Raw genomic sequence first — 23,687 nt, forward strand, 5'->3', positions numbered from 1 at the left:
GAAAAATACAACAGGGTACCTTACCAATATACAGTATGAGAGCAAAGGTTGTTGGTGATGAACGAATGATGTTACTAAATAACCTTCCCAAATACCATCACCTGACCCTCATATTAAAATGCATTACATCCGTATAGGTATAGCATTTGTTCTATTTTACTCTTTAAAAAAAAAAATATATCTCATTATATGAACAAATAATAACACATATTAAACCTCATTATTATGACTACCTATCAACTGTAGCATTTTGATAAATTAGTATTATCCACTAGTTATTAGTAGCCTATAATAGCTTAGTCGCCTATGTAATAGTTGACTAATAGTAATATTATTCTGATAGTAGTAATAATGTTAGTAGTAGCCTTATAGCAGACGTGTAGCCCTTGTGAGTTGAATCATTCATAAGCTACATGTGGGCTATCCAAATGTCCATATACTTTCAAGTCGCACGCTTTTTTACCCCAGTCCAGCTACCAAGCACAGTGTGGTCACAATACAGACGTCACTCTCTAACTGAGCCAGTTAAGTGCGCAGCTTTTAACTGTACAACTTCAATTTCAGCATGCTTGCGGACGACATAGGAATCTTCGGATCCCATCGGCGTGTGAACCCAAATACACGGACCCTATTATTTACGTCGCGTCCGTAGCGAAGAAATCCGTATTTTATGGTGGATTTCATACGTGGAGTTCAACGCTGTAGTGGCGAGCTCAAGTCGCTACAAATAAGAGGACACGAGGATCCTTAAAGGTAATTCTAACTGCGACACTGTATCAAAACTGGACATGTGTGCGCGCATCCCAGAGAAGCGCATTAGAACAATCACATTATAATGTTATTGGTTGGGCGTGAAAGCTGTCCATTGCGTAAAACGAACATAATTGAAATGGATAGGCGATGCAGCAACGTATGTGACTTCTGTTATCGACTGTTGGTGTAGGATTCTAAGGAAGGCTAATGCCTGGTACGGTTAAAAGGAATCATTTGCCCTGAAAACGAAAAGCCTTTACGCAGCGCGACATTTATTTTGCTTCTCACCAATCCCACAACATTTTGTGGGATAGGGTTATAGAATTCTACAGAAGAGGTTATGAAATCCTGGAAAAGTGTACTACGCACTTAGCTGCTCTGTTTTCATATTGGCTTTCAGAAGAGAAACGCCCACTTTTACTAATGTTGTATGTGCAGGGGAGAACGTGTTTTACAGACTGCCATTTGGTTTCGGTATATGACACGTTTGACGTGCTTGGAGGTTTCACTTTATTATAGGCCCGTTATTTTATGATTCCGTTGTTCTAGTCCCACATGATACGATTACGATGGCACATTATAGCGCTGACCAGGATGCACTGGAAGGTGTTTTTTTAAAGCCTTTTTAACGCAGTCCTCGGTGCTTTTGCTAACAGAAGGGGGCGGTGGTTCGCTCACGCACGCACACGCATGCAGAAGTTTGAGTCATGGGGAGGGGGGGGGGGTCACTTCTCTTACGGGAAGCTCTTGGAAAATTACTTTTCCAATTGCCATTGATGTTATCACATCCCAGATCCAAGTGAAACGTGTTTTTGGAGTTAGGCACAACCAATTCACACACCACACTCACACCAACAGTGATATCCTCCTTTAATGCTACTTCTAACAACACAAACATTGACCCTTAAGAATTGGTGTAATAGAAAAGTGTTCTTTAACATGATTGACCAGGGCACTTCCATGTGTTTTGTCTTTGTGTCAGTGCCAGTAACTCTATCATTCTATCATTGTGCAGGACCATGGAGGAGGCCCCAGAGGTCCCTGTCTCAGACCCAGTCCCGGACCCGGCCCTAATCCTGACCCCAACACCTTGTCCTGCCTCCAACATACCCTCCCGAAGCCTGTTGGAGTGGAGGAAGAGGGTGAAGTCTGAGTACATGCGCCTCCGTCAGCTGAAACGCTTTAAAAACGCAGAGGAGGTCAAGGTAAGGATAATGAGAGAGAGAGAGCGAGAGATTGTGTGTATAGCTATTACAAACTATTCTTACATTTCCTGTCTTTTCCAGGCCTTGTTCATGTCCAACCGGCAGAAGATAGAGGAACGTACCAACCTTCTGAACGAGGAGTGGTCCAAGCTGAGGATCCAGTCAGTTCCCCTGTCTACCCCAGGTGGAGCGCTACCCGGCAAAAAGGTGAGAGAGAGAAAGAGACAAAAGGATAGCGAGGCATACAGTAGGAGGCGACGCATCACATTTTCTGGCCTATCCAGACAATGCAACGATTTCCTGTGCCAGTGAACCTCATGGCTGCGCTTGCAATAGCTCTCTCATTGATGTTCTCAGATGGATTTATAGCTCTCAACAGGAAAAAAAATCCAAAATGATTTCGTATAATTGAAACAAGAACACTTTCTCTTAGTCACAGATGGACAAAATCACTTAGTGCTTAAAATATGAGTTTGTAACGAGTCTGCACCAAATACTTACATACATGTAATTTTGTCTTTGAAACATTTAATTGAAATACTTAAGAATTCCTTTCATTCCTATGGAGGACAGCTCCTACTGCAGAGTGCCAATATGGCCGACCGGTGGCTTCGAAACCTCTCATTGGCCAATACATAGCATCAGCAATCCAGGGTTTGTAGACATTGTTGGTCTGCACACTGAATGGTGTCTCTGGATTGCCCAGAGAACGTTTGTGTGATCACATTTATTTTACAGTTATAGGAAAGGTGAACTCTTCCAGTAAGTCGTTTATAATTTGATTGTTACTATATGTAGAAAGCATTTCAGTCATTTCAAGCCCTGTTGTGCCACTTTTGTTGAATTGGAAAAAATGATATCAGATATTTCATAATATTTGTACTATGTACTTGAGTTTGTGTCCTCAAAGGGGAGTCTACCTCAGAAATTTATAAGAAAGGTTAGTTCTAGACCTTTTAAAAATGTTGCAGAACTACCAGTTATTGTTTATGGCCATCTCATGAAGAATATTTACTTTTGTGTATGTGTATTTAAGGGGAAATCTACATTTTGGCCATTAACTAGCCCTTTCAAGCCCATTCTGGCTCCTGCCTCCTCATTAACCAGGCCAGGGTCTGCTCTCCCATCAGCCTGACAGAGGACTGTGATGTTTCATCCCTTTTTAGGGAGATCCTGAGCTGCCAAAAAGGGTTCATGAGGCGGCCTTACTGAGGTCAATAACTAAACTCTCTCAGAACCTATGATGAAAACAGCCTGGAGGCAGACAGAGCAGCATCTTGTGTTCCTGACATTCTCACTGTGCTCTTCTCTAGTGTCTTGGTATTTGTTTCCTAGTTCATTTCAGAGTAGTGTCAGTGGATATAGCATTGTCTTTATCCATTTGGGTAATAGTAGCCTACCTGTTCGTTATAATCCAGTGCTGGTCTGTCCTACTTTGTCATACTCACCCATCTGTCTCTGGTCCAATCACAGTTGTGCATGGTGGAGTTTGGCTTCCCAGCGTTTAAAGCTCAGGCGGTTGCCGTGCGGCCCCTGACGACCGTGGCAGGAATCCCCTTCATGTACTCCTGGTCCCCTCTGCAGCAGAACTTCATGGTACGGGGCTTTCTCGACAACACACAGACATTTAGTATACACTACCGGTCAAAAGTTTTAGAACACCGACTCATTCAAGGGTTTTTCTTTATTTTTACTATTTTCTACATTGTAGAATAACAGCGAAGGCATCAAAACTATGAAATAACACATATGGAATCATGTAGTAACCAAAAAAGTGTTAAACTAATCCAAATATATTTTAGATTTGAGAATCTTCAAATACCCACCCTTTGCCTTGATGACAGCTTTGCACACTCTTAGCATTCTCTCAAACACCTACGTGAGGTAGTCGCCTGGAATGCATTTCAATTAACAGGTGTGGCTTCCTTAAAGTAATTTTTTGACATTTCTTTCCTTAATGCATTTGAGCCAATCAGTTGTGTTGTGACAAGGTAGGGGGGTATACAGAAGATAGCCCTATTTGGTGAAAGACCAAATCTATATTATGGCAAGAACAACACAAATAAGCAAAGAGAAATGACAGTCCATCATTACTTTAAGACATGAAGGTCAGTCAATACGGAACATTTTCAAGAACTTTGAAAGATCCTTCAAGTGCAGTCGCAAAAACCATCAAGCGCTATGATGAAACTGGCTCTCACGAGGACTGCCACAGGAAAGAAAGACCCAGAGTAACCTCTGCTGCAGAGGATTAGTTCATTAGAGTTACCAACCTCAGAAATTTCTGCCCAAATAAATGCATCACAGAGTTTGAGTAACAGACACATCTCAACATCAACTATTCAGAGGAAACTGTGTGAATCAGGCCTTCATGGTCAAATTGCTGCAAAGAAACCACTACTAAGGGACACCAATAAGAAGAAGAGACTTGCTTGGGCCAAGAAACACAAGCAATGGACTTTAGACCGGTGGAAATTTGTCCTTTGGTCTAGAGTCCAAATTGGAGATTTTTGGTTCCAACCGCCGTGTCTTTGTGAGACGCGGTGTGGGTGAACGGATGATTTTCGCATGTGTATTTCCCTCTGTAAACCATTGAGGAAGAGGTGTTGTGGTGTGGGGGTGCTTTGCTGGTGACACTGTCTGTGATTTATTTCAAATTCAAAGCACATTTAACCAGCATGATAACCACAGCATTCTACAGCGATACATCATCCCATCTGGTTTGGGCTTAGTCCCACTATCATTTGTTTTTCAACAGGACAATAACCCAACACACCTCCAGGCTATTTGAACAAGAAGGAGAGTGATGGAGTGCTGCATCAGATGGCCTGGCCTCCACAATCTCAACCAAATTGAGATGGTTTGGGATGAGTCGGCCCGCAGAGTAAAGAAAAAGCAGCCAACAAGTGCTCAGCATATGTGGGAACTCCTTCACGACTGTTGGAAAAGCATTCCAGGTGAAGCTGTTTGAGAGAATGTCAAGAGTGTGCAAAGCTGTCATCAAGGCAAAGGGTGGCTATTTAAAGAATCTCAATGTCACGTCCTGACCTTAGTTCCTTTTGTATGTTTCTATTTTAGGTAGGTCAGGGCGTGAGTTGGGGTGGGCATTCAATGTTTTTGTTCTATGTTTGGTATTTCTATGTGTTTGGCCTGGTATGGTTCCCAATCAGAGGCAGCTGTCAATCGTTGTCTCTGATTGAGAACCATACTTAGGTAGCCTGTTTTCCCACTCTTGTTTGTGGGTGGTTGTTTTCTGTTTAGTGTATGTCACCTTGCAGAACTGTTTTTGTTTCTTCCATTCACTTCGTTATTTTTTGTGTGTTCAGTTAATAAATTAACATGGACACTTACCACCCTGCGCATTGGTCCGATATTTCATACTCGTCGTCAGACGACGAAGAGACCTGTTACACTCAAATACGAAATATATATTTGTTTAACACTTTTTTGGATACTATATGACTCCATATGTGTTAATTCATAGTTTTGATGCCTTCACTATTATTCTACAATGTAGAAAGAGTCGAAATAAAGAAAGACCTGTGAATGTGTAGGTGTCTTAATACTTTTGAACGGTAGTGAACATACACACCAGGGAAAACACACGGCCTTATTCCACTTGTGTAATAACAATAAACGCTCATCTCTATGCAATAACAAAGTCATTTCTCAATTACTGTGCAACAACATGATAGGTCGCTTCTAACGTTACTACGTTGTTATTACACAGGTATAAAAACCCTAATATGAACATTTGCACACAGATTTATTAATGTACCACATTAACACACAAACAGCCAGATGTGACTATGTGTTTGTTGATTTTGAGTCCCATAGGGCGTGGCACAATTGGCCCTGCGTCGTCCGGGTTTGGCCAGTGTAACCGATGTGAAATGGCTAGCTAGTTAGCGGTGATGCACGCTAGTAGCGTTTCAATCGATGACGTCACTCGCTCTGAGACCTGAAGTAGTTGTTCCCCTTGCTCTGCAAGGGCTTTTGTGGAGTGATGGGTAACGATGCTTCATGGGTGTCAGTTGTTGACGTGTGCAGAGGGTCCCTGGTTCGAACCCGGGTCGGGGCGAGGGGACGGATGAAAGCTATACTGTTACACCGGGGTAAATAAGACTTTGTTCTTAACTGACTTGCCTAGTTAAATAAAAAATACAAATACAATACATTTTTTTTCCTAGGTGGAGGATGAGACGTTCCTCCATAACATCCCCTACATGGGAGACGAGGTGTTGGAGCAGGACGAGGCCTTCCTGGAGGAGCTTATCGACAACTATGACGGTGTCCATGGAGACAGAGGTGACCTGCCTACCTACCTAGACTAGGGATATCATCCTTTCTGTCCTGTTTCGATTATGCACACTGTCAGTCTGATCTATCAAAGAGTTATATTATTGGAGACGTGGGGGTTAGGCGGGCTCCAGGAGGTCATCGGTACAGTACGTGCGTTGCTGTGTGCTGCTGGGGCAATCTTAATTGTTTAGGGGATATGTGCTGACGTATATTGCATGATGTCATCAGTAGGTGCTGACATGTTTGACTGTGTGGTTTGTCTCCCAGAGGGAGGGTTCATCAACGACGAGATCTTTAAAGAGTTGGTGGAGGCCTTGAGCCAGTACTCAGACCAGGAGGAGGAAGAGGAGGAGGCGGTGGAGGAGAAAGGGGGGAAAGAGGAGGAGGAGAAGGGGGTGAGGAAGAGCGCTGGGGAAGAGACTGAAGAGGCCAAGGTGGGGCCCACAGCCTTCTTCAGGAGGAAGAGGAGGAGTGTCATAGAGGGTAAGTGTCCTCCAGAGTCTTTTGACTGAAAGATGTAACCACAACTAACATACAGTAGTTCATGTCTCCTAGATGTGATTGGATGCTTATGTAACAAAAGGCAATACGTGCTGTTTTCTATATGAGAGTCACTGGTTTTACTATGCTGGACTATCTGAAGGGAAATGTGCATGCTTATTTGTATTTGCTATAGACTTGTCCTCCTACTCTTATCAGTGGCATGAGAGAACAAAGGGTATAGGTCAGGTTGATCACTGTGACTGTACTGTACCCCATGTTGTACAGGAGCCAGCAGGTCACTCTGTCCCAACACGGTGGCACTGCCTGGCATTGTTTACCTAGAGACTTTCCCAGTCCCAGGGACAGACTAGGTGGATGGGGAACATGTTTGGTCATAACACCAATACAATACGACCAGGTTCTGGTTACAAGGCCCTTTAACCTCTGGCACATAGAGAGCACCAGGGATTATGGGAACTGGTGGAGGGGGGGGACACACTCACATAGAGAGATATTGTGTCATCAGACACTGTCACTCAGTGTCAGAACTTATCAGTATGACTGACACACTCATTGGTACTCTCTCAATACACAGAGCAGATGGACAAACAGTCCTCAATAGGATCGGGACTCGTTCCAATATGATTGCTTACATGGCAAAAAGTGCAAATACAATTACATCTCAATGGGAAATTGGAATGAGAAAAGGGGTGGTTGAGTAGCTAATTATCTGCTCTTTGCTTTTCTTCTCACTACCTTCCTTAGTGAGGGATTTGGCTGCCAATAAGAAGATCCCGCATGATAAGATATTCACGGCCATCGCCTCGATGTTCCCCTACAAGGGTACGACGGAGGAGCTGAAGGAAAAGTAAGAAAAGTGCCCAACAACTGTGCTGTGCTTAGCCGAGCGTTGCTTCGTGTTCACCATGGAGATGGGAGCTCTCAGGGAGATGCTAATAATGCTCTCTGCCCTCTCTTCTCACTCTCAATAGAAAAGTTGTTGCATCACCGTCTGAAAGGCCTTTTTCTTATAAAATACCACTCATCCAAATCCACCTACAAATGAGCATAGGCCAGGGGTCGGCAACGGCCCCGCAAAATTTTTAGTAAAACAAAGAATAATAATGTTTTGTTTTCCGTTAAACAGAAAATAAATGTAAAATTCAGCAAAATATTTGTTTCATTTAGGAAATCTGTTCATAAGTATTCCCACAATTTTTTAAAAAATGACTTCATCGTGTCTCAATGTAATCAAGGTATGAAATTATTGTTATTTCCAAATTCAGTTTATTTTTGGGCTTAGTTGTGGTTTATTTGCAATGTACAAATTCTTATAATTATCTTCCAGCCCCCAACCATCCGCTCCGACAAAAATCGTCCCGCAGCCTGATCTAGTTGCCTACCCCTGGCATAGACCTACTTGAGTCAGAATACAGCTACTTACTGTAGTTTCCCACTTCTACTGTATATCATGCAGTATACCATGCTCATCCAAAATACAATCCTAATACAAAGTTATATTATGCATGGTAAGGCTATGTTTTGTTTTATCCCCTTCTTCCCCAAATGAAACTTCCCTAGGTACAAGGACCTCCTGGAGCCCCCCAGCCCGGTAAAGCTGCCCCCCCTCTGCACCCCTAACATAGACGGGCCGTTCGCCAAGTCTGTCCAGCGGGAGCAGTCCCTACACTCCTTCCATACGCTGTTCTGCAGGCGCTGCTTCAAATACGACTGCTTCCTCCACCGTAATGTGTCCTATCGGTTTACTCTTTTCTCTCACTTTCTGTATCTCTCTCTCTCTCTCTCTCTCTCTCTCTCTCTCTCTCTCTCTAACTCTCTAACTCTCTAACTCTCTAACTCTCTCTCTCTAACTCTCTCTCTCTCTCTGTGTTTTTAACCTATTGACATCTGTCAACATGTGGCTTTTCCTCTAGATTTCTGTTTTTAGTTTTTCTCTCTGTCTCACTCGGACTCTCGTGGAATCAACACATCTCTAGTGTTATAATAAATGCATTATTACTAGCCAGGAGAAACATATTTTCACGATTTCACTAATATCATCAAAATCAATGAATCGTAGCACGTTTTTGGGCTCATTCAGTAGTTTTTACCTGATAAAGCAGAAATCATTTTTAAAGTACCGTTTGTATTCCCTAAAAAAACATTGAAAATGACTTGGCTTTTTGATTTATGATTTAAATGTCCAAATTCATAATCAATATGCTGAAATACTTGTGATATTTTGAAGACCAATACATTAAAGTTACACCCTACACACACGGGTCACACATGTTCAGAATACTTGTATTTTGCTAAATGGTTAGTGTGTTGGGCCAGTAACCCGAAAGGTTGCTGGATCGAATCCCCGAGCTGACAAGGTAAAAATCTGCCGTTCTGCCCCTGAGCAAGGCAGTTAACCCACTGTTCCCCGGGTCACTGAAGACGTGGATGTCGATTAATGCAGCCCCCCGCACCTCTGTGATTCAGAGGGGTTGGGTTAAATGGGGAAGACACATTTCAGTTGAAAACATTCAGTTGGACAACTGACTAGGTATCCCCCTTTCCCTAAATTAGCACCTTTCAAACTGCACACGTACTAATATTTCCCGAGCGGTCACTCAATAATGGAATTGATGAGCTTGTTCTAATGTAATCAATAGCGCACGCATATGAATCACTCACATCGATATCGTATTGGAATCAATTGAACTGGGACAATAACCATGGCGATATGTACCATTAGCACTCTTCTACCAGACAAACATCAACGAACTTGGGTAAACTACATATATATGTCGAATGATGACCACCTGTCGTAGCCATTTATCAACTTATTTCTCAGTTTGAAAATGATTTTGGAAGATGGCCAATACGGAAAAGGAAACACTCTTTGGACTGGATAATTTCAACAAATCACCACATCATCGGTTTCTAATAGCAATAGGGGTTTGCTTTCATTTAAACGATAGCTTAACCCTCAAATCCATTCATTCATGTGCTGACAGAGCGCCCAATTTTTTTGACAAATACAGTGGCAGTGTCCAAAATATCTGATTGTCAGCTGTTGTCAAACACACGTTGGTCTCAAAATTATTCTCTTCCTCAAAAGTATGCAGCGAATTCTACTAGATGAAAACCCAAAATTAGTATGACATCCTGGCATTTAAAATACTGTAAAACGTTCTATATTTGCATACCCAAAGTGCCTACTATTTAGAACGCAAGTATATTTGGACACGGCCACTGGTACTAAACCAAAGATATTGATCTGTTTTAAGCAATCGATTTTGTGAGATCATGCTGACTATAAACTGTAATACTAACATCACCCATCTGAGGTAAAAAAGGATGTGCTTTTCCTGCAATTCTTGTGTGGTGAAAACATTAGTATGTGTAATGTAGTAACACGTTTTGTCCACCATTGGTAAATTAGCATAATTTAACCTAATTAAATATGTCAAAGTAATTCAACATTTTAATATATGATAACAGTAAATGTAGCAGACACACATTTTTACAACAATGACATATAATTCTTCCTACTTTAACCATGGAGAGAATTTATATGCTTCCAATCACAATTTAACCAGGCGCTCTAGACTAGAATGTCCATAGGGTGTGTGCAGCAGGCGACATGTTTTACATTAGTATTACTAGTATTACTGTTCTACTAACATACTATCAGTTACTATCAGTATACTAATAGTATGTGTCTTTCCAGCTTTTCACGCTACGCCCAATGTTTACAAGAGGAAGAGCAAGGAGATTCGCATGGAGACAGAGCCCTGTGGTCTGGACTGCTTTCTGCTACAGGTGTGCTCAGATCCTCTACATGTCCTCTGTGTTTAACTGCCCGACAACAGACAGACAAGCCAATGATGAATCTCTGATCCATTCATCCCTTCTTTAACACTCTTCTATCTCTTCACTTCTGTCCCTGTCTTCCTCACTCCCTCCTCTAAAGAAAGGGGCCAAAGAGTTTGCGGATCAGGAGATGCTGCGCTCCCAGACGTCTCGGCGGCGGCGGCGACAGCCACGCCCTCCCAGCTCCAGCTGCCCTGGCCCGTCAGGCACCACTGAGGAGGCCAAGGAGGTGGATAGTGACCACGAGACCACCAGCTCTTCAGGTAGCTAGGGGAAACACTAGCATTATAAGGGACAAGACAGACCAACACGAACGTCAGCGGAGTGCAGTAGAGCACCTGTTGGGTGACGACAAATGGTGGCGATTCAACATGTAGAATCGTTGGGAAATGAACAGAAAATTATGACCGATGTTCTGTGGTCAGAGGCGATAGGACGGCCATCCACAGCGCACGGCCGATGTTCATGTCAGTCTGTCTGGTCCGTAAGTACTTTAAGAGACAATTATGTGAAAGACGAGCTTCTAAGGTACTATTCATAGGTTGCACCTCCGTCACTCGGTCGTGTCATTCCATTGTTATGAACGTTCTCAAGGCGCTCTCTACCGGGCGTCGCCATAGTGGTGCCCTAAAGTGGTTATAAGCCCAGTCATTCTGGACGGAGGCTAACGACCGTTCAGTCTAAATTACACTATTGTGCCTGGAAATACAACAAATTTACTTTAGACAGATTGCAATATTGTAATTAGCTAGCAAAGTTTTTTTAAACATAGCTATCAATGCTAACGGTAGCTAGCTAAAATCCGCTGTCCTCCCCTCAATCTTAGCTAAATAGCTAACGTTATACTGCATCTGAAGTCAATCTGGCAACATCAAAATGATGACAAAAGGTTCTTATTTATTTGCCTTCTTTTAAAATTGCATTGTATTTCTAAGCCACTGTAATTCCCCAGCTAGCAATGAGGAATCGGCCCAGAATCCTCTTCCGGTCGGCCGGAACTGACTGAATTGGCACGGTATCGGGTGTCAGACTCGGCCCGGAATCAAAAGGAATGACTGCCCAGAATCTGCCCAAGAACATCGGGCCATTTCCGTCTACCAGAATGCAGCCGACTTTGCCTGCATCTTACCAGAATCCACCCAGAAGCGGCCCGATGCAAATGTAAATAAATGTATACAAAATTACCTGTTTTAGTCATTTTAAATATTACTATTTTACATTATATACATAAAAGTTATACCCATCCACAAAAAAACATTTTGTGTTGGAGGAAACACCATACACCTGGTGACCGTGTCAGCTTGCATGCGCCTGGCCCGCCACAGGAGTCACTACAGAGCGATGGGAGAAGGACATCCCTGGCCGGCCAAACCCTCCCCTAACTTGGACGACGCTGGGCCAATTGTGCGTCACCTCATGGGTCTCCCGGTCACGCCCGGCACGGGTCTCGAACCAGCATCTGTAGCAACGCAGTTTGCACTGCGATGCAGTGTCTTAGACCGCTGCGCCACTCGGGAAGCTCCATCCACAAAGTTTGTAATGCTTATCAATTGCCACAAAGTATCAAAATACTACACAGGACTCTTAAAGAATGTAATGGAAATGTTAATTGTATTTTTGATCACAGAAACAATGAGAAAATATGGAAAAATAAATAATGAAAGCAGCCCGTGTAATCATCTGCCAGAGAGTAACCTCAATCGGCCCGAGGCCCCAAGTCATACATTTGGGCCAGATAACTCACACCAGAATCGGCCCAGATCCACTGTGCTAGCTGGGGCACCTTTGATGACATTTTCATCAGCACTCATTGACAATACATTGAGTAGGATGCTCAGTTGGGCATCAGTCCAAAACAGACGTTCAAAACAATATTGTGACGGAAATGCAACCCATGAATAGGAGACTACCAGCTTCCTATCTTCTCAGGTAGGAGAACACTAATGCCTCATCTGCTACAGTACTACAGTATATCTGTCATACCTCAGTGTATTAATGACAGAATGGATCGACTAAGTTCCCCATAATGCTCATCTGCCAGAATGGTTCATGTGTGCTGAATGCAGTTCATCAGAAAAGAGAACCTTGGCTGAAGATGATTATTTTTTATTTTTTTTAACTATTCACTCTCACTCACTCTCCAAACACAAGAATCCAACCATGGGTTTCAGCCCCAAAAGCAATAGATTCTTCACTCAGCCTCTCCCCCTGGTTTCCTCTTTCTGTTGACAGACTCATGTGGAGAACAGTGGGAGGGGAGAAAGAGCACTCTCCTCAGGCTCTCGTTTTCTCTGTCTTAATCATTCACTCAGTCTCTCTACTGTCGCTCTCTTGCATTCAGTTTGGAAGGAACTAATATCTGTACTGTGATGTCACTGCAGCTCTTAATTTTGAAGATAGACTACTGACTTAAGCTGGTGGCCCAGAGGCCTTCCCCTAGCTCAAAGCTGGTGGCCCAGAGGCCTTCCCCTAGCTCAAATCATGTGTAAGAACAGATTGGTGAGCGGACTAATAAGCATTCCCCAGTCATAGCATGTGGTCACAATAACACAGCCTTGAACCTGTTGCCAAGCAACATGTCACTCTGCCTTTGGCAGTGGGTGTATGTGCGTGAGTCTCAAATGCCTCCCCCCTCTCTGTGCGTGCGCATGTGTGTGTTTTTGCGTGCGGTCAGAGAGCAACTCTCGCTGTCAGACCCCCACCAAGCTGTGTCCGGGGGAGGAGCACGGGGAACAGGTGGAACCTCCTGTCCAGTGGAGTGGGGCTGAGGAGTCTCTGTTCAGAGTGCTGCACGGAACCTACTACAACAACTTCTGCTCCATCGCTCGCCTCATCAGCACCAAGACCTGCAAACAGGTGAATCACCAAGAACCTACACCCACCAGATGTTCATATACTCTATTGATACACCAATTAAAGCATGTCTCCTGGACAACACGCTAATGACCAAAACAACATTACAGACTAGTACAGACCGACAAGATATCCAAGTGGTGCTGTGACTGTGTTGTAAGTAGTGTGTCGGCATTGATACAAGTGTCGTAACACATAATACTATGTGGAAAATTGGGATGATTACAAATGGAATGTAAACAACACGCAGAGTCATAAATTAGGACTTTTACGACATGACATCTTTGTTATTCTCCGAGACTCCGTCACGGTCTCCGGGCTCAGACGGCTTGTAGCAAGCGGATCCCTTCCTAGCCAAGGTATTGTGGGGATGCTATGTGTCTCTAATATGGGGGAGTTATGGGAGTATTGTATGGGGAACATATTAGGCCTTCTGATCAGATTTACAAAGCTATTGAGAGACACGTTCCAATCCTCCAAAACAAAACAGAGAGACAAAGACCGAGTAACAAAGAGGGCGAAGTGCGACGACAGAGATCCGCCACAGACGTTGCAAAGTAGCTTAGCCCCCTGCAGCAGCATCCCGGCCCCCAGCACAACGCTAGTGTGCCTCTATAGCATGGCCCTGTTATCCCTCAGAGAGCCTGTGGTTTGGCTGGATGGAAACACCGCTGCTACGAGCTTCCCAGTCCCTCCCTCTGCGTAATGTGTGTCTGTCTGTTTTAGGGAGGAAGCCAAATCTGTTGTTTTTTTGTCAGGCAGAAGTGGTTTGGGGCTTTGTGGGTGTGTGTGGGGAGTGGGATGGCGGGGAGGTGTGTGTGTGTGTGTGTGTGTGTGTGTGTGTGTGTGTGTGTGTGTGTGTGTGCGTGCATTACGCTGAGATGGTGGTGGGTTCTGATAGGGGAGGAGAGGGCCGGGTGTTTTATGGAGTAATCACATGCAGCGATGCACTTCCCAGCTTAATTTGAGAGACACTCAATGACACAATGGGACCAAGTCCAGGTCCACACAATATTCTGCATAGTTGTGTATAGTTGCGTCATCTGTGTGTATGCGTTGACAAATATGCCTGCATGTGTGTGTTTAATGTGTGTGTTCCCTCTCTTCTTCAGGTGTATGAGTTTGCTGTGAAAGAGGTCCTGATCCACCGTGTTCCATTGGTGGAGGGTGGCAACTCCCCTCAGAAGAAGAAGAGGAAGCACAGGCAAGATGGCCGCTGACTTTTACACCCACTCACTCCCAGTCCCAGTTGCAACATGACCTCATAGGAATGTAGTGAGAATGGACCTTGATACACAGATCAGTGAGAGAAATAGATGAAACCTTGCAGAAAATGAAAGTAACTGCTCTTTTTCAAATAGCTTTGTACAGAAATAGACATGATTATTGAAAGTGTTTTTCATTTCTTTCTGTAGGTTATGGGCAAAAATTCAGCTCAAGAAAGGTGAGTTCTTCACCTGACTGAAGTATTGAAATAGTCAAATTAACGTTGTCAAATGCATTTCTTACACACTAATTCAGAATTATGTATCTGCTCATTGTATAATTAAAGCCTTTGTCCTCTCTAGATAACTTGTCCAATCAGGTGTACAACTACCAGCCATGTGACCACCCAGACCACCCATGTGACAGCTCCTGTCCCTGTGTGATGACCCAGAATTTCTGTGAGAAGTTCTGCCAGTGTGAGCACGAGTGTGAGTGTCACCTTACCCAAACACATCCACTGTTACCACCACGTCCTAACACACACACACACACACACACACACACACACACACACACACACACACACACACCACTTCCCAACTCGGACAGACCCTTAGCTGAAGTCCAAGACATATCAGTATACAAAAAGACATATTTCAACACATACGGAACATTCCTTCCACTAAACTGGCTGTAGTAAATGTTTACTACAATTACCTGTACTGACAGCGAGAGGTTTCACAGCTCAACTCTGTAATGGGAATAGGAATGTGTTCACAGGACAATTCTGCTGCTGAAGCCAAGCTCTCTTTCACTCGGTGGATAAAAAGGCCCTTTTGACAGGCCATAATAGACATTGGAACAGTGTGTAAGACGATCCTCCTCCTCGCTGTGTGTTCGCAGGATAAGCTGTCCTCTGGCAGGCAGGGTTTGGTTAGCTGCATGGGCATCTGTTCAGCATGGGGCGTGGTTCACAATGCTCTGACACATTCATCCCAGGAGAAATGAGCCTGAACCGCTGGGCCCACACACTTCCACAAATGGCCACAGAGACAGAGAGAGAGAGAGAGAGAGAGAGAGAGACAGAGAGAGAGAGAGACAGAGAGAGAGAGAGAGAGAGAGAGAGAGAGAGAGAGAGAGAGAGAGAGAGAGAGAGAGAGAGAGAGAGAGAGAGAGAGAGAGAGAGAGAGAGAGAGAGAGAGAGAGAGAGAGAGAGAGAGAGAGAGAGAGAGAGAGAGAGAGAGAGAGAGAGAGAGATCAGTGAGTGAGAGATCAGTGAGTGAGAGATCAGTGAGTGAGAGATCAGTGAGTGAGAGATCAGTGAGTGAGAGATCAGTGAGTGAGAGATCAGTGAGTGAGAGATCAGTGAGTGAGTGAGAGAGAGAGAGTGAGAGAGAGAGAGAGAGAGAGTGTGAGAGAGAGAGAGAGAGAGAGAGAGAGAGAGAGAGGCTCTGAATTCACAGCTTTGGCTCATTTTGTGTTCTAATAGAAATACAGTTCTCCCCCTCCCTCCCTGGTTCTGACAGGAAGCAGCGTACGGAGGGTTTAATGTGTGAGCTCCACCGCCCTGGAGAGAAATCAAAGAGACGTGACAGGCACAGTGGCTGAGCTACAACATCCATCCCTACATTTATACGAGACAGACCGCTATGACTGAACACTGCTCGGTGATGCACACACACAGCCACGCAAACTGTAGGGAAGAAGACTTAGGAAGGAGGAGAGACAAGACTAATGTTACTGCTTATGGCCTATTGTCCTCCAGCTAAACCTGTTGGAGAGGAGAGGGACATTTTAAGCTGTCTGCTGCTCGTTTTCCTTCTTCCTCTGCCCGGAAGGCTTTCCATTACTCTCAGCACAGCTGTATTTCAGCATAGCTGCCAGCAGGGGTCAGTGATTGATGAGTTACATTACAGAGCAGCGGCTTTTCTTTTTCTCTTTACCGTTGGAGGCAGCGTTCATTAATGAAAATGCAGTTGCCGTTCGCCACAGCCACAGAGAATTCTGTTCCAAAATAGTTCTCTAGTCCACTGAGGCATATAACTCATCTGTTACCGCAGTATGTTTCTATGCTGTTTCTAAAAAGTGACTATAAACCTCTCCGCTGAACGTTCCCCTGTCTGACTCTGAACACTAACCTGGGGTGTTACGTTGTTCTCCAGGCCAGAACCGTTTCCCGGGCTGCCGCTGTAAGACCCAGTGCAACACCAAGCAATGTCCCTGCTACCTGGCGGTGAGGGAATGTGACCCAGATCTGTGTATGACCTGTGGAGCCGCGGACCACTGGGACAGCAAGGTAGTCTCCTGCAAGAACTGCAGCATCCAAAGGGGGCTCAAGAAGGTAGGCCAGCAGGTCATGTTCCAGTTCAAAGGAATAGAAAATAGTCGATGATGTGCTGTATCTGAATTCAGGTCGGAGTCAGAACCCATATTAACATGCTTATGACTTGCTGAGGAATGAAAGGCACACTTGTATTATTCCAGTGTTGTCTTGTATGTCAGCCAACTTTAACCTCTGACCTCTCCCAGCATCTCCTGCTGGCCCCCTCAAACGTGGCAGGGTGGGGCACCTTCATCAAAGAGTCAGTTCAGAAGAATGAGTTCATCTCAGAGTACTGTGGAGAGGTGAGGATACATAAAACTGTTGAACGTAGCTTTCTTTATCATGTAATGGGGTATAGTTGGGTGTGGGGTTTATACGGTATCAGTATGCGTTTGTATGAATGCCTTTGTGTTAATGTATAAAACATTTAGTCTGACCATCACACTCTGAAACTGTCTGTGTCTGCAGCTAATCTCGCAGGATGAGGCGGACCGACGGGGGAGGATCTACGACAAATACATGTCCAGCTTCCTCTTCAACCTGAACAATGGTAATAATGACTCCTCAACACGCTAATGATGCACAGTTAACCCTTTAAAGGACATCACCGTCGCTGTGTTCTGTGATCGCTGAGCTGACACTGTTCCTGTAATGTCTCAACAGACTTTGTCGTGGACGCCACAAGGAAAGGGAATAAAATCAGATTTGCGAATCACTCGGTGAACCCAAACTGCTACGCTAAGGGTAGGATCATAGAGAAAAATACAAAGCCTGTTTTTTGAAATGATTTGATTTGGTGACGTGTACAAATCAATGATATAATGGCTGTTATGGTTGCAGTGGTCATGGTGAATGGAGACCACCGCATCGGGATCTTTGCCAAACGGGCTATCCTACAGGGGGAGGAGCTCTTCTTCGACTATAGGTAGAGCCTTGTGGCCATGGGAACACTGGAGTCTTCGATACAATACGGTATCGCAGTCCTTCTTTGGTTGTCTCTGATATTTGTGGGATGACTTGCATTTATTTTTTACACTGATGCTTCATACTGTCCTGACTCTCTCTCTCTCCTGCCCCTTACAGGTACAGCCAGGATGATGCCCTGAAGTATGTGGGCATAGAGAGAGAGGTCGACGTGGCCTAGCATTAACCTGCTGCATTTCAACCACCCGCACTGACCCCTTGCTGACTGACCCCCCCCCCCCCCCCCCCCCCCCCTTTTCCGTCACCTGGTAACTCTTCTCCTCGCCACAATGCCACAACAAACAGAAGCTCTATTGGCCTCTGTGAAACATTCACCGTAATGGAGGAGAATGAAAATAGCTGATCTATGTTACTGACAATTGGGGCATTGAAATGGTTTTCTTCTCCCTTGGTGACAATTTCAGTGAAATCACTTCCTCTCTGTATGAAGCACTTCCCCACTGCTTTATCACTCACCTATCGAAACTGTGTACGTAAAGCTTCTGGAACGAAACAAGCAATTAGAATGGCAACAAGAACCTACTATCTACAGTATATATTCAATGTATCGCTTATACTGTACCATCAGCCTCACGGCATTGTTGTTATTTTCAACATGAACACATGCTGTGTGTTATTCTCTCTGTATTTGTTATTCTCTCTGTTACTGTACTCACATCTATTAACTATTGCTTGTCCTCTCAATGAGCAACGCTAACTTTTTAGCCTACAGTGTATCTATTAACAGTGCAAGACAAGCGCACGTGTTGTCTTTTGGTTTAAAATGAACTGTAAGCACATTAGCAAGAGAATGAGCTTTCATTTTCAAATGCAGCTCTATGGAGGAACTCAATATCCTGTCATGTTACTCAGAAAAAGCCTCTTCCTGGTAGCTTTTGGAGGCAATGCTAAACTCATGATAATGCTTAAGCTCTGTATCTGACCGGTCTCTGTGGCTATAGCATCAACACCACCCCCTTCATACATAATGAAATAACTTACTGTGCATTTATACCAATGTTCTTCAAAAAAATATGCTGTACCGTACGAGAAACCGACTAACTGAATGTGAACTCTGAAGTGGTGGTTGATGGGAGATCTCATTCCTCCTTTAGTTTGACAACTCTAGTCACCTGTGCCCTTGGTACTCAGTGATATGTATACTTTATGAAGCATTTGCCATTCAGTTTACATGAGCGTCAGCTCTTCTAACTCTAAAGAGACTATATTGGTGTGTAAGAACCATGAACACTATAGTCTTCCCTGAACTAGCTGTGAGTGCCAAATGAATCTAAACGGAAAGAGAAGGGTTGTCATTATGGTGTTTGTATTGTATATAATGGACAGGACTGTGTTACAGGTAACCATTTTACGCTTCTGCTCGTCATGGGAAAATGAAATGGGAAAAATAGTTTTTTTTTTTTTTACTATTTCAAGTGCCCCACCTGGATGTTGTGTACATACAACCATCCATCTGATCATGTTGTCACACTATATACAAGTGGATTGTGGAACTGACATCCAGGTCTGATATTCACCCAGGATTTTATCCTTCAATCCAAAAACATTGACACCCACGACAAGATGAGATCTTTCTGCACGGAGGTGACTGAAACGATATGGAATTTATCGTTATGTACAACTTATGCCTATGAAAATAAAACTTTAACTTTATACATTATTACAATATGCATCTTGTTGTTGAGTACCGTTGTCAGTCAAAGTGGGGGAGCGCTATTTTGTGGGGGGGGGGGGTTCAGGGTTGAACATAGCCCTATTCCTAGTTTCATGTCCACATCCCGGTTCAACACTAACCCTCAACTACAACCCTAGCCCTAGCTTCTTGTCCACATCCCGGTTCAACACTAACCCTCAACTACAACCCTAGCCCTAGCTTCTTGCCCACATCCTGGTTCAACACTACAGTCGTGGCCAAACGTTTGACACAAATGACACAAATATTAATTTTCACAAAGTCTGCTGCCTCAGTTTGTATGATGGCAATTTGCATATACTTCAAAATGTTATGAAGAGTGATCAGATGAGTTGCAATTCATTGCAAAGTCCCTCTTTGCCACGCAAATGAACTGAATCCCCAAAAAACATTTCCACTGCATTTCAGCCCTGCCACAAAAGGACCATCTGACATCATGTCAGTGATTCTCTCGTTAACACAGGTGTGAGTGTTGACGAGGAAAAGGCTGGAGATCACTCTGTCATGCTGATTGAGTTTGAATAACAGACTGGAAGCTTGAAAAGGAGGGTGGTGCTTGGAATCATTGTTCTTCCTCTTTCAACCATGGTTACCTGCAAGGAAACATGTGCATTCATCATTGCTTTGCACAAAAAGGACTTCACAAGCAAGGATATTGCTGCCAGTAAGATTGCACCTAAATCAACCATTTATCAGATCATCAAGAACTTCAAGGAGAGCGGTTCAATTGTTGTGAAGAAGGCTTCACGGCGCCCAAGAAAGTCCAGCTAGCGCCAGGACCATCTCCCAAAGTTGATTCAGCTGTGGGATCTGGGCACCACCAGTACAGAGCTTGCTCTGGAATGGCAGCAGGCAGGTGTGAGTGCATCTGCACGCACAGTGAGGGGCGAAGACTTTTGGAGGATGGCCTGGTGTCAAGAAGGGCAGCAAAGAAGCTACTTCTCTCCAGGAAAAACATCAGGGACAGACTGATATTCTGCAAAGGTACAGGGATTGGACTGCTGAGGACTGGGGTAAAGTAATTTTCTCTGATGAATCCCCTTTCCGATTGTTGGGGGCCTCCGGAAAAAAAGCTTGTCCGGAGAAGACAAGGTGAGCACTACCATCAGTCCTTTGTCATGCCAACAGTAAAGCATCCTGAGACCATTCATGTGTGGGGTTGCTTCTCAGCCAAGGGAGTGGGCTCACACAATTTTGACTAAGAACACAGCCATGAATAAAGAATGGTACCAACACATCCTCCGAGAGCAACTTTCCCAACCATCCAGGAACAGTTAGGTGACGAACAATGTCTTTTCCAGCATGATGGAGCCCCTTGCCATAAGGTAAAAGTGATAACTAAGTGGCTCGGGGAACAAAACATCAATATTTTGGGTACATGGCCAGGAAACTCCCCCGACCTTAATCCCATTGAGAACTTGTGGTCAATCCTCAAGAAGCGGGTGGACAAACAAAAACCCACAAATTCTGACAAACTCCAAGCATTGATTATGCAACAATGGGCTGCCATCAGTCAGGATGTGGCCCAGTAGTTAATTGACAGCATGCCAGGGTGGATTGCAGAGGTCTTGAAAAAGAATGGTCAACACTGCAAATATTGACTCTTTGCATCAACTTCATGTAATTGTCAATTAAAGCCTTTGACACTTATGAAATGCTTGTAATTATACTTCAGTGTTCCATAGTAACATCTGACAAAAATTTCTAGACACTGAAGCAGGAAACCTTTTGGAAATTAATATTTGTGTCATTCTCAAAACTTTTGGCCACGACTGTACCCCTAGCCTCAGCCACAATCCTAACACTAACCCTAACTTCTTGTCCACATCCTGGCTCAACACTACCCCTAGCCTCAGCCACAATCCTAACACTAACCCTAACTTCTTGTCCACATCCTGGCTCAACACTACCCCTAGCCTCAGCCACAACCCTAACACTAACCCTAACTTCTTGTCCACATCCTGGCTCAACACTACCCCTAGCCTCAGCCACAACCCTAACACTAACCCTAACTTCTTGTCCACATCCTGGCTCAACACTACCCCTAACCTCAGCCACAACCCTAACACTAACCCTAACTTCTTGTCCACATCCTGGCTCAACACTACCCCTAGCCTCAGCCACAATCCTAACACTAACCCTAACTTCTTGTCCACATCCTGGCTCAACACTACCCCTAGCCTCAGCCACAACCCTAACACTAACCCTAACTTCTTGTCCACATCCTGGCTCAACACTACCCCTAGCCTCAGCCACAACCCTAACACTAACCCTAACTTCTTGTCCACATCCTGGCTCAACACTACCCCTAACCTCAGCCACAACCCTAACACTAACCCTAACTTCTTGTCCACATCCTGGCTCAACACTACCCCTAGCCTCAGCCACAATCCTAACACTAACCCTAACTTCTTGTCCACATCCTGGCTCAACACTACCCCTAGCCTCAGCCACAACCCTAACACTAACCCTAACTTCTTGTCCACATCCTGGCTCAACACTACCCCTAGCCTCAGCCACAACCCTAACACTAACCCTAACTTCTTGTCCACATCCTGGCTCAACACTACCCCTAGCCACAACTACAACCCTAACACTAACCCTAACTTCTTGTCCACATCCTGGCTCAACACGACCTCTAGCCTCAACTTCAACCCTAACACTAACCCTAACTTCTTGTCCACATCCTGGCTCAACACTACCCCTAGCCTCAACCACAACCCTAACACTAACCCTAACTTCTTGTCCACATCCTGGCTCAACACTACCCCTAGCCTCAGCCACAACCCTAACACTAACCCTAACTTCTTGTCCACATCCTGGCTCAACACTACCCCTAGCCTCAGCCACAACCCTAACACTAACCCTAACTTCTTGTCCACATCCTGGCTCAACACTACCCCTAGCCTCAACTACAACCCTAACACTAACCCTAACTTCTTGTCCACATCCTGGCTCAACACTACCCCTAGCCTCAACCACAACCCTAACACTAACCCTAACTTCTTGTCCACATCCTGGCTGAACACTACCCCTAGCCTCAACTACAACCCTAACACTAACCCTAATTTCTTGTCCACATCCTGGCTCAACACTACCCCTAGCCTCAGCCACAACCCTAACACTAACCCTAACTTCTTGTCCACATCCTGGCTCAACACGACCCCTAGCCTCAACTACAACCCTAACACTAACCCTAACTTCTTGTCCACATCCTGGCTCAACACTACCCCTAGCCTCAACCACAACCCTAACCCTAACTTCTTGTCCACATCCTGGCTCAACACTACCCTAGCCTCAACCACAACCCTAACTTCTTGTCCACATCCTGGCTCAACACTATCCCTAGCCTCAACCACAACCCTAACACTAACCCTAACTTCTTGTCCAGATCCTGGCTCAACACTACCCCTAGCCTCAACCACAACCCTAACACTAACCCTAACTTCTTGTCCACATCCTGGCTCAACACTACCCCTAGCCTCAACCACAACCCTAACACTAACCCTAACTTCTTGTCCACATCCTGGCTCAACACGACCTCTAGCCTCAACTACAACCCTAACACTAACCCTAACTTCTTGTCCACATCCTGGCTCAACACTACCCCTAGCCTCAACCACAACCCTAACACTAACCCTAACTTCTTGTCCACATCCTGGCTCAACACGACCCCTAGCCTCAACCACAACCCGAACACTAACCCTAACTTCTTGTCCACATCCTGGCTCAACACTACCCCTAGCCACAACTACAACCCTAAGTTCTTGTCCACATCCTGGCTCAACACTACCCCTAGCCACAACCACAACCCTAACACTAACCCTAACTTCTTGTCCACATCCTGGCTCAACACTACCCCTAGCCACAACTACAACCCTAACTTCTTGTCCACATCCTGGCTCAACACTACCCCTAGCCACAACTACAACCCTAACTTCTTGTCCACATCCTGGCTCAACACTACCCCTAGCCACAACTACAACCCTAACTTCTTGTCCACATCCTGGCTCAACACTAC

At 44.7% G+C, this 23,687-nt stretch overlaps 1 protein-coding gene across 4 annotated transcripts; it reads left to right on the forward strand.

Moving 5' to 3' along the window:
- The first annotated feature begins 471 nt into the window (after positions 1-471).
- LOC109898438 (histone-lysine N-methyltransferase EZH1) lies at positions 472-19,633 on the forward strand. Of its 4 annotated transcripts, none has more exons than XM_031834042.1 (20): positions 472-753; positions 1,769-1,958; positions 2,040-2,165; positions 3,432-3,554; positions 6,149-6,266; positions 6,528-6,743; positions 7,509-7,611; positions 8,325-8,488; positions 10,465-10,556; positions 10,708-10,870; positions 13,282-13,463; positions 14,573-14,664; positions 14,876-14,904; positions 15,029-15,154; positions 16,829-17,007; positions 17,196-17,291; positions 17,458-17,539; positions 17,653-17,733; positions 17,830-17,961; positions 18,073-19,633. In XM_031834042.1, the coding sequence occupies exons 2-19, from the start codon at positions 1,773-1,775 to the stop codon at positions 17,916-17,918; spliced, it is 2,247 nt and encodes a 748-aa protein (XP_031689902.1). In that variant the 5' UTR covers positions 472-753; positions 1,769-1,772; the 3' UTR covers positions 17,919-17,961; positions 18,073-19,633. The 4 variants fall into 4 exon arrangements, with proteins under 4 accessions (XP_031689902.1, XP_031689900.1, XP_031689899.1 ...); XM_031834041.1 differs by having other exon boundaries at positions 488-753; positions 17,830-17,914; XM_031834040.1 differs by having other exon boundaries at positions 487-753; positions 1,769-2,165.
- The last annotated feature ends 4,054 nt before the right edge of the window (positions 19,634-23,687 follow it).

Source organism: Oncorhynchus kisutch, linkage group LG10, assembly GCF_002021735.2.
Source record: "Oncorhynchus kisutch isolate 150728-3 linkage group LG10, Okis_V2, whole genome shotgun sequence".
Lineage (NCBI taxonomy): Eukaryota > Metazoa > Chordata > Actinopteri > Salmoniformes > Salmonidae > Oncorhynchus > Oncorhynchus kisutch.

Excerpts from the sequence above, each read along its gene's own strand:
- LOC109898438 (XM_031834039.1), top strand. The coding sequence starts at position 1,773 with ATGGAGGAGGCCCCAGAGGTCCCTGTCTCAGACCCAGTCCCGGACCCG. Across the intron at positions 3,555-6,148 it reads CTCTGCAGCAGAACTTCATG|GTGGAGGATGAGACGTTCCT; the intron begins GTACGGGGCTTT and ends TTTTTTTCCTAG. Across the intron at positions 6,267-6,527 it reads CGGTGTCCATGGAGACAGAG|AGGGAGGGTTCATCAACGAC; the intron begins GTGACCTGCCTA and ends TTTGTCTCCCAG.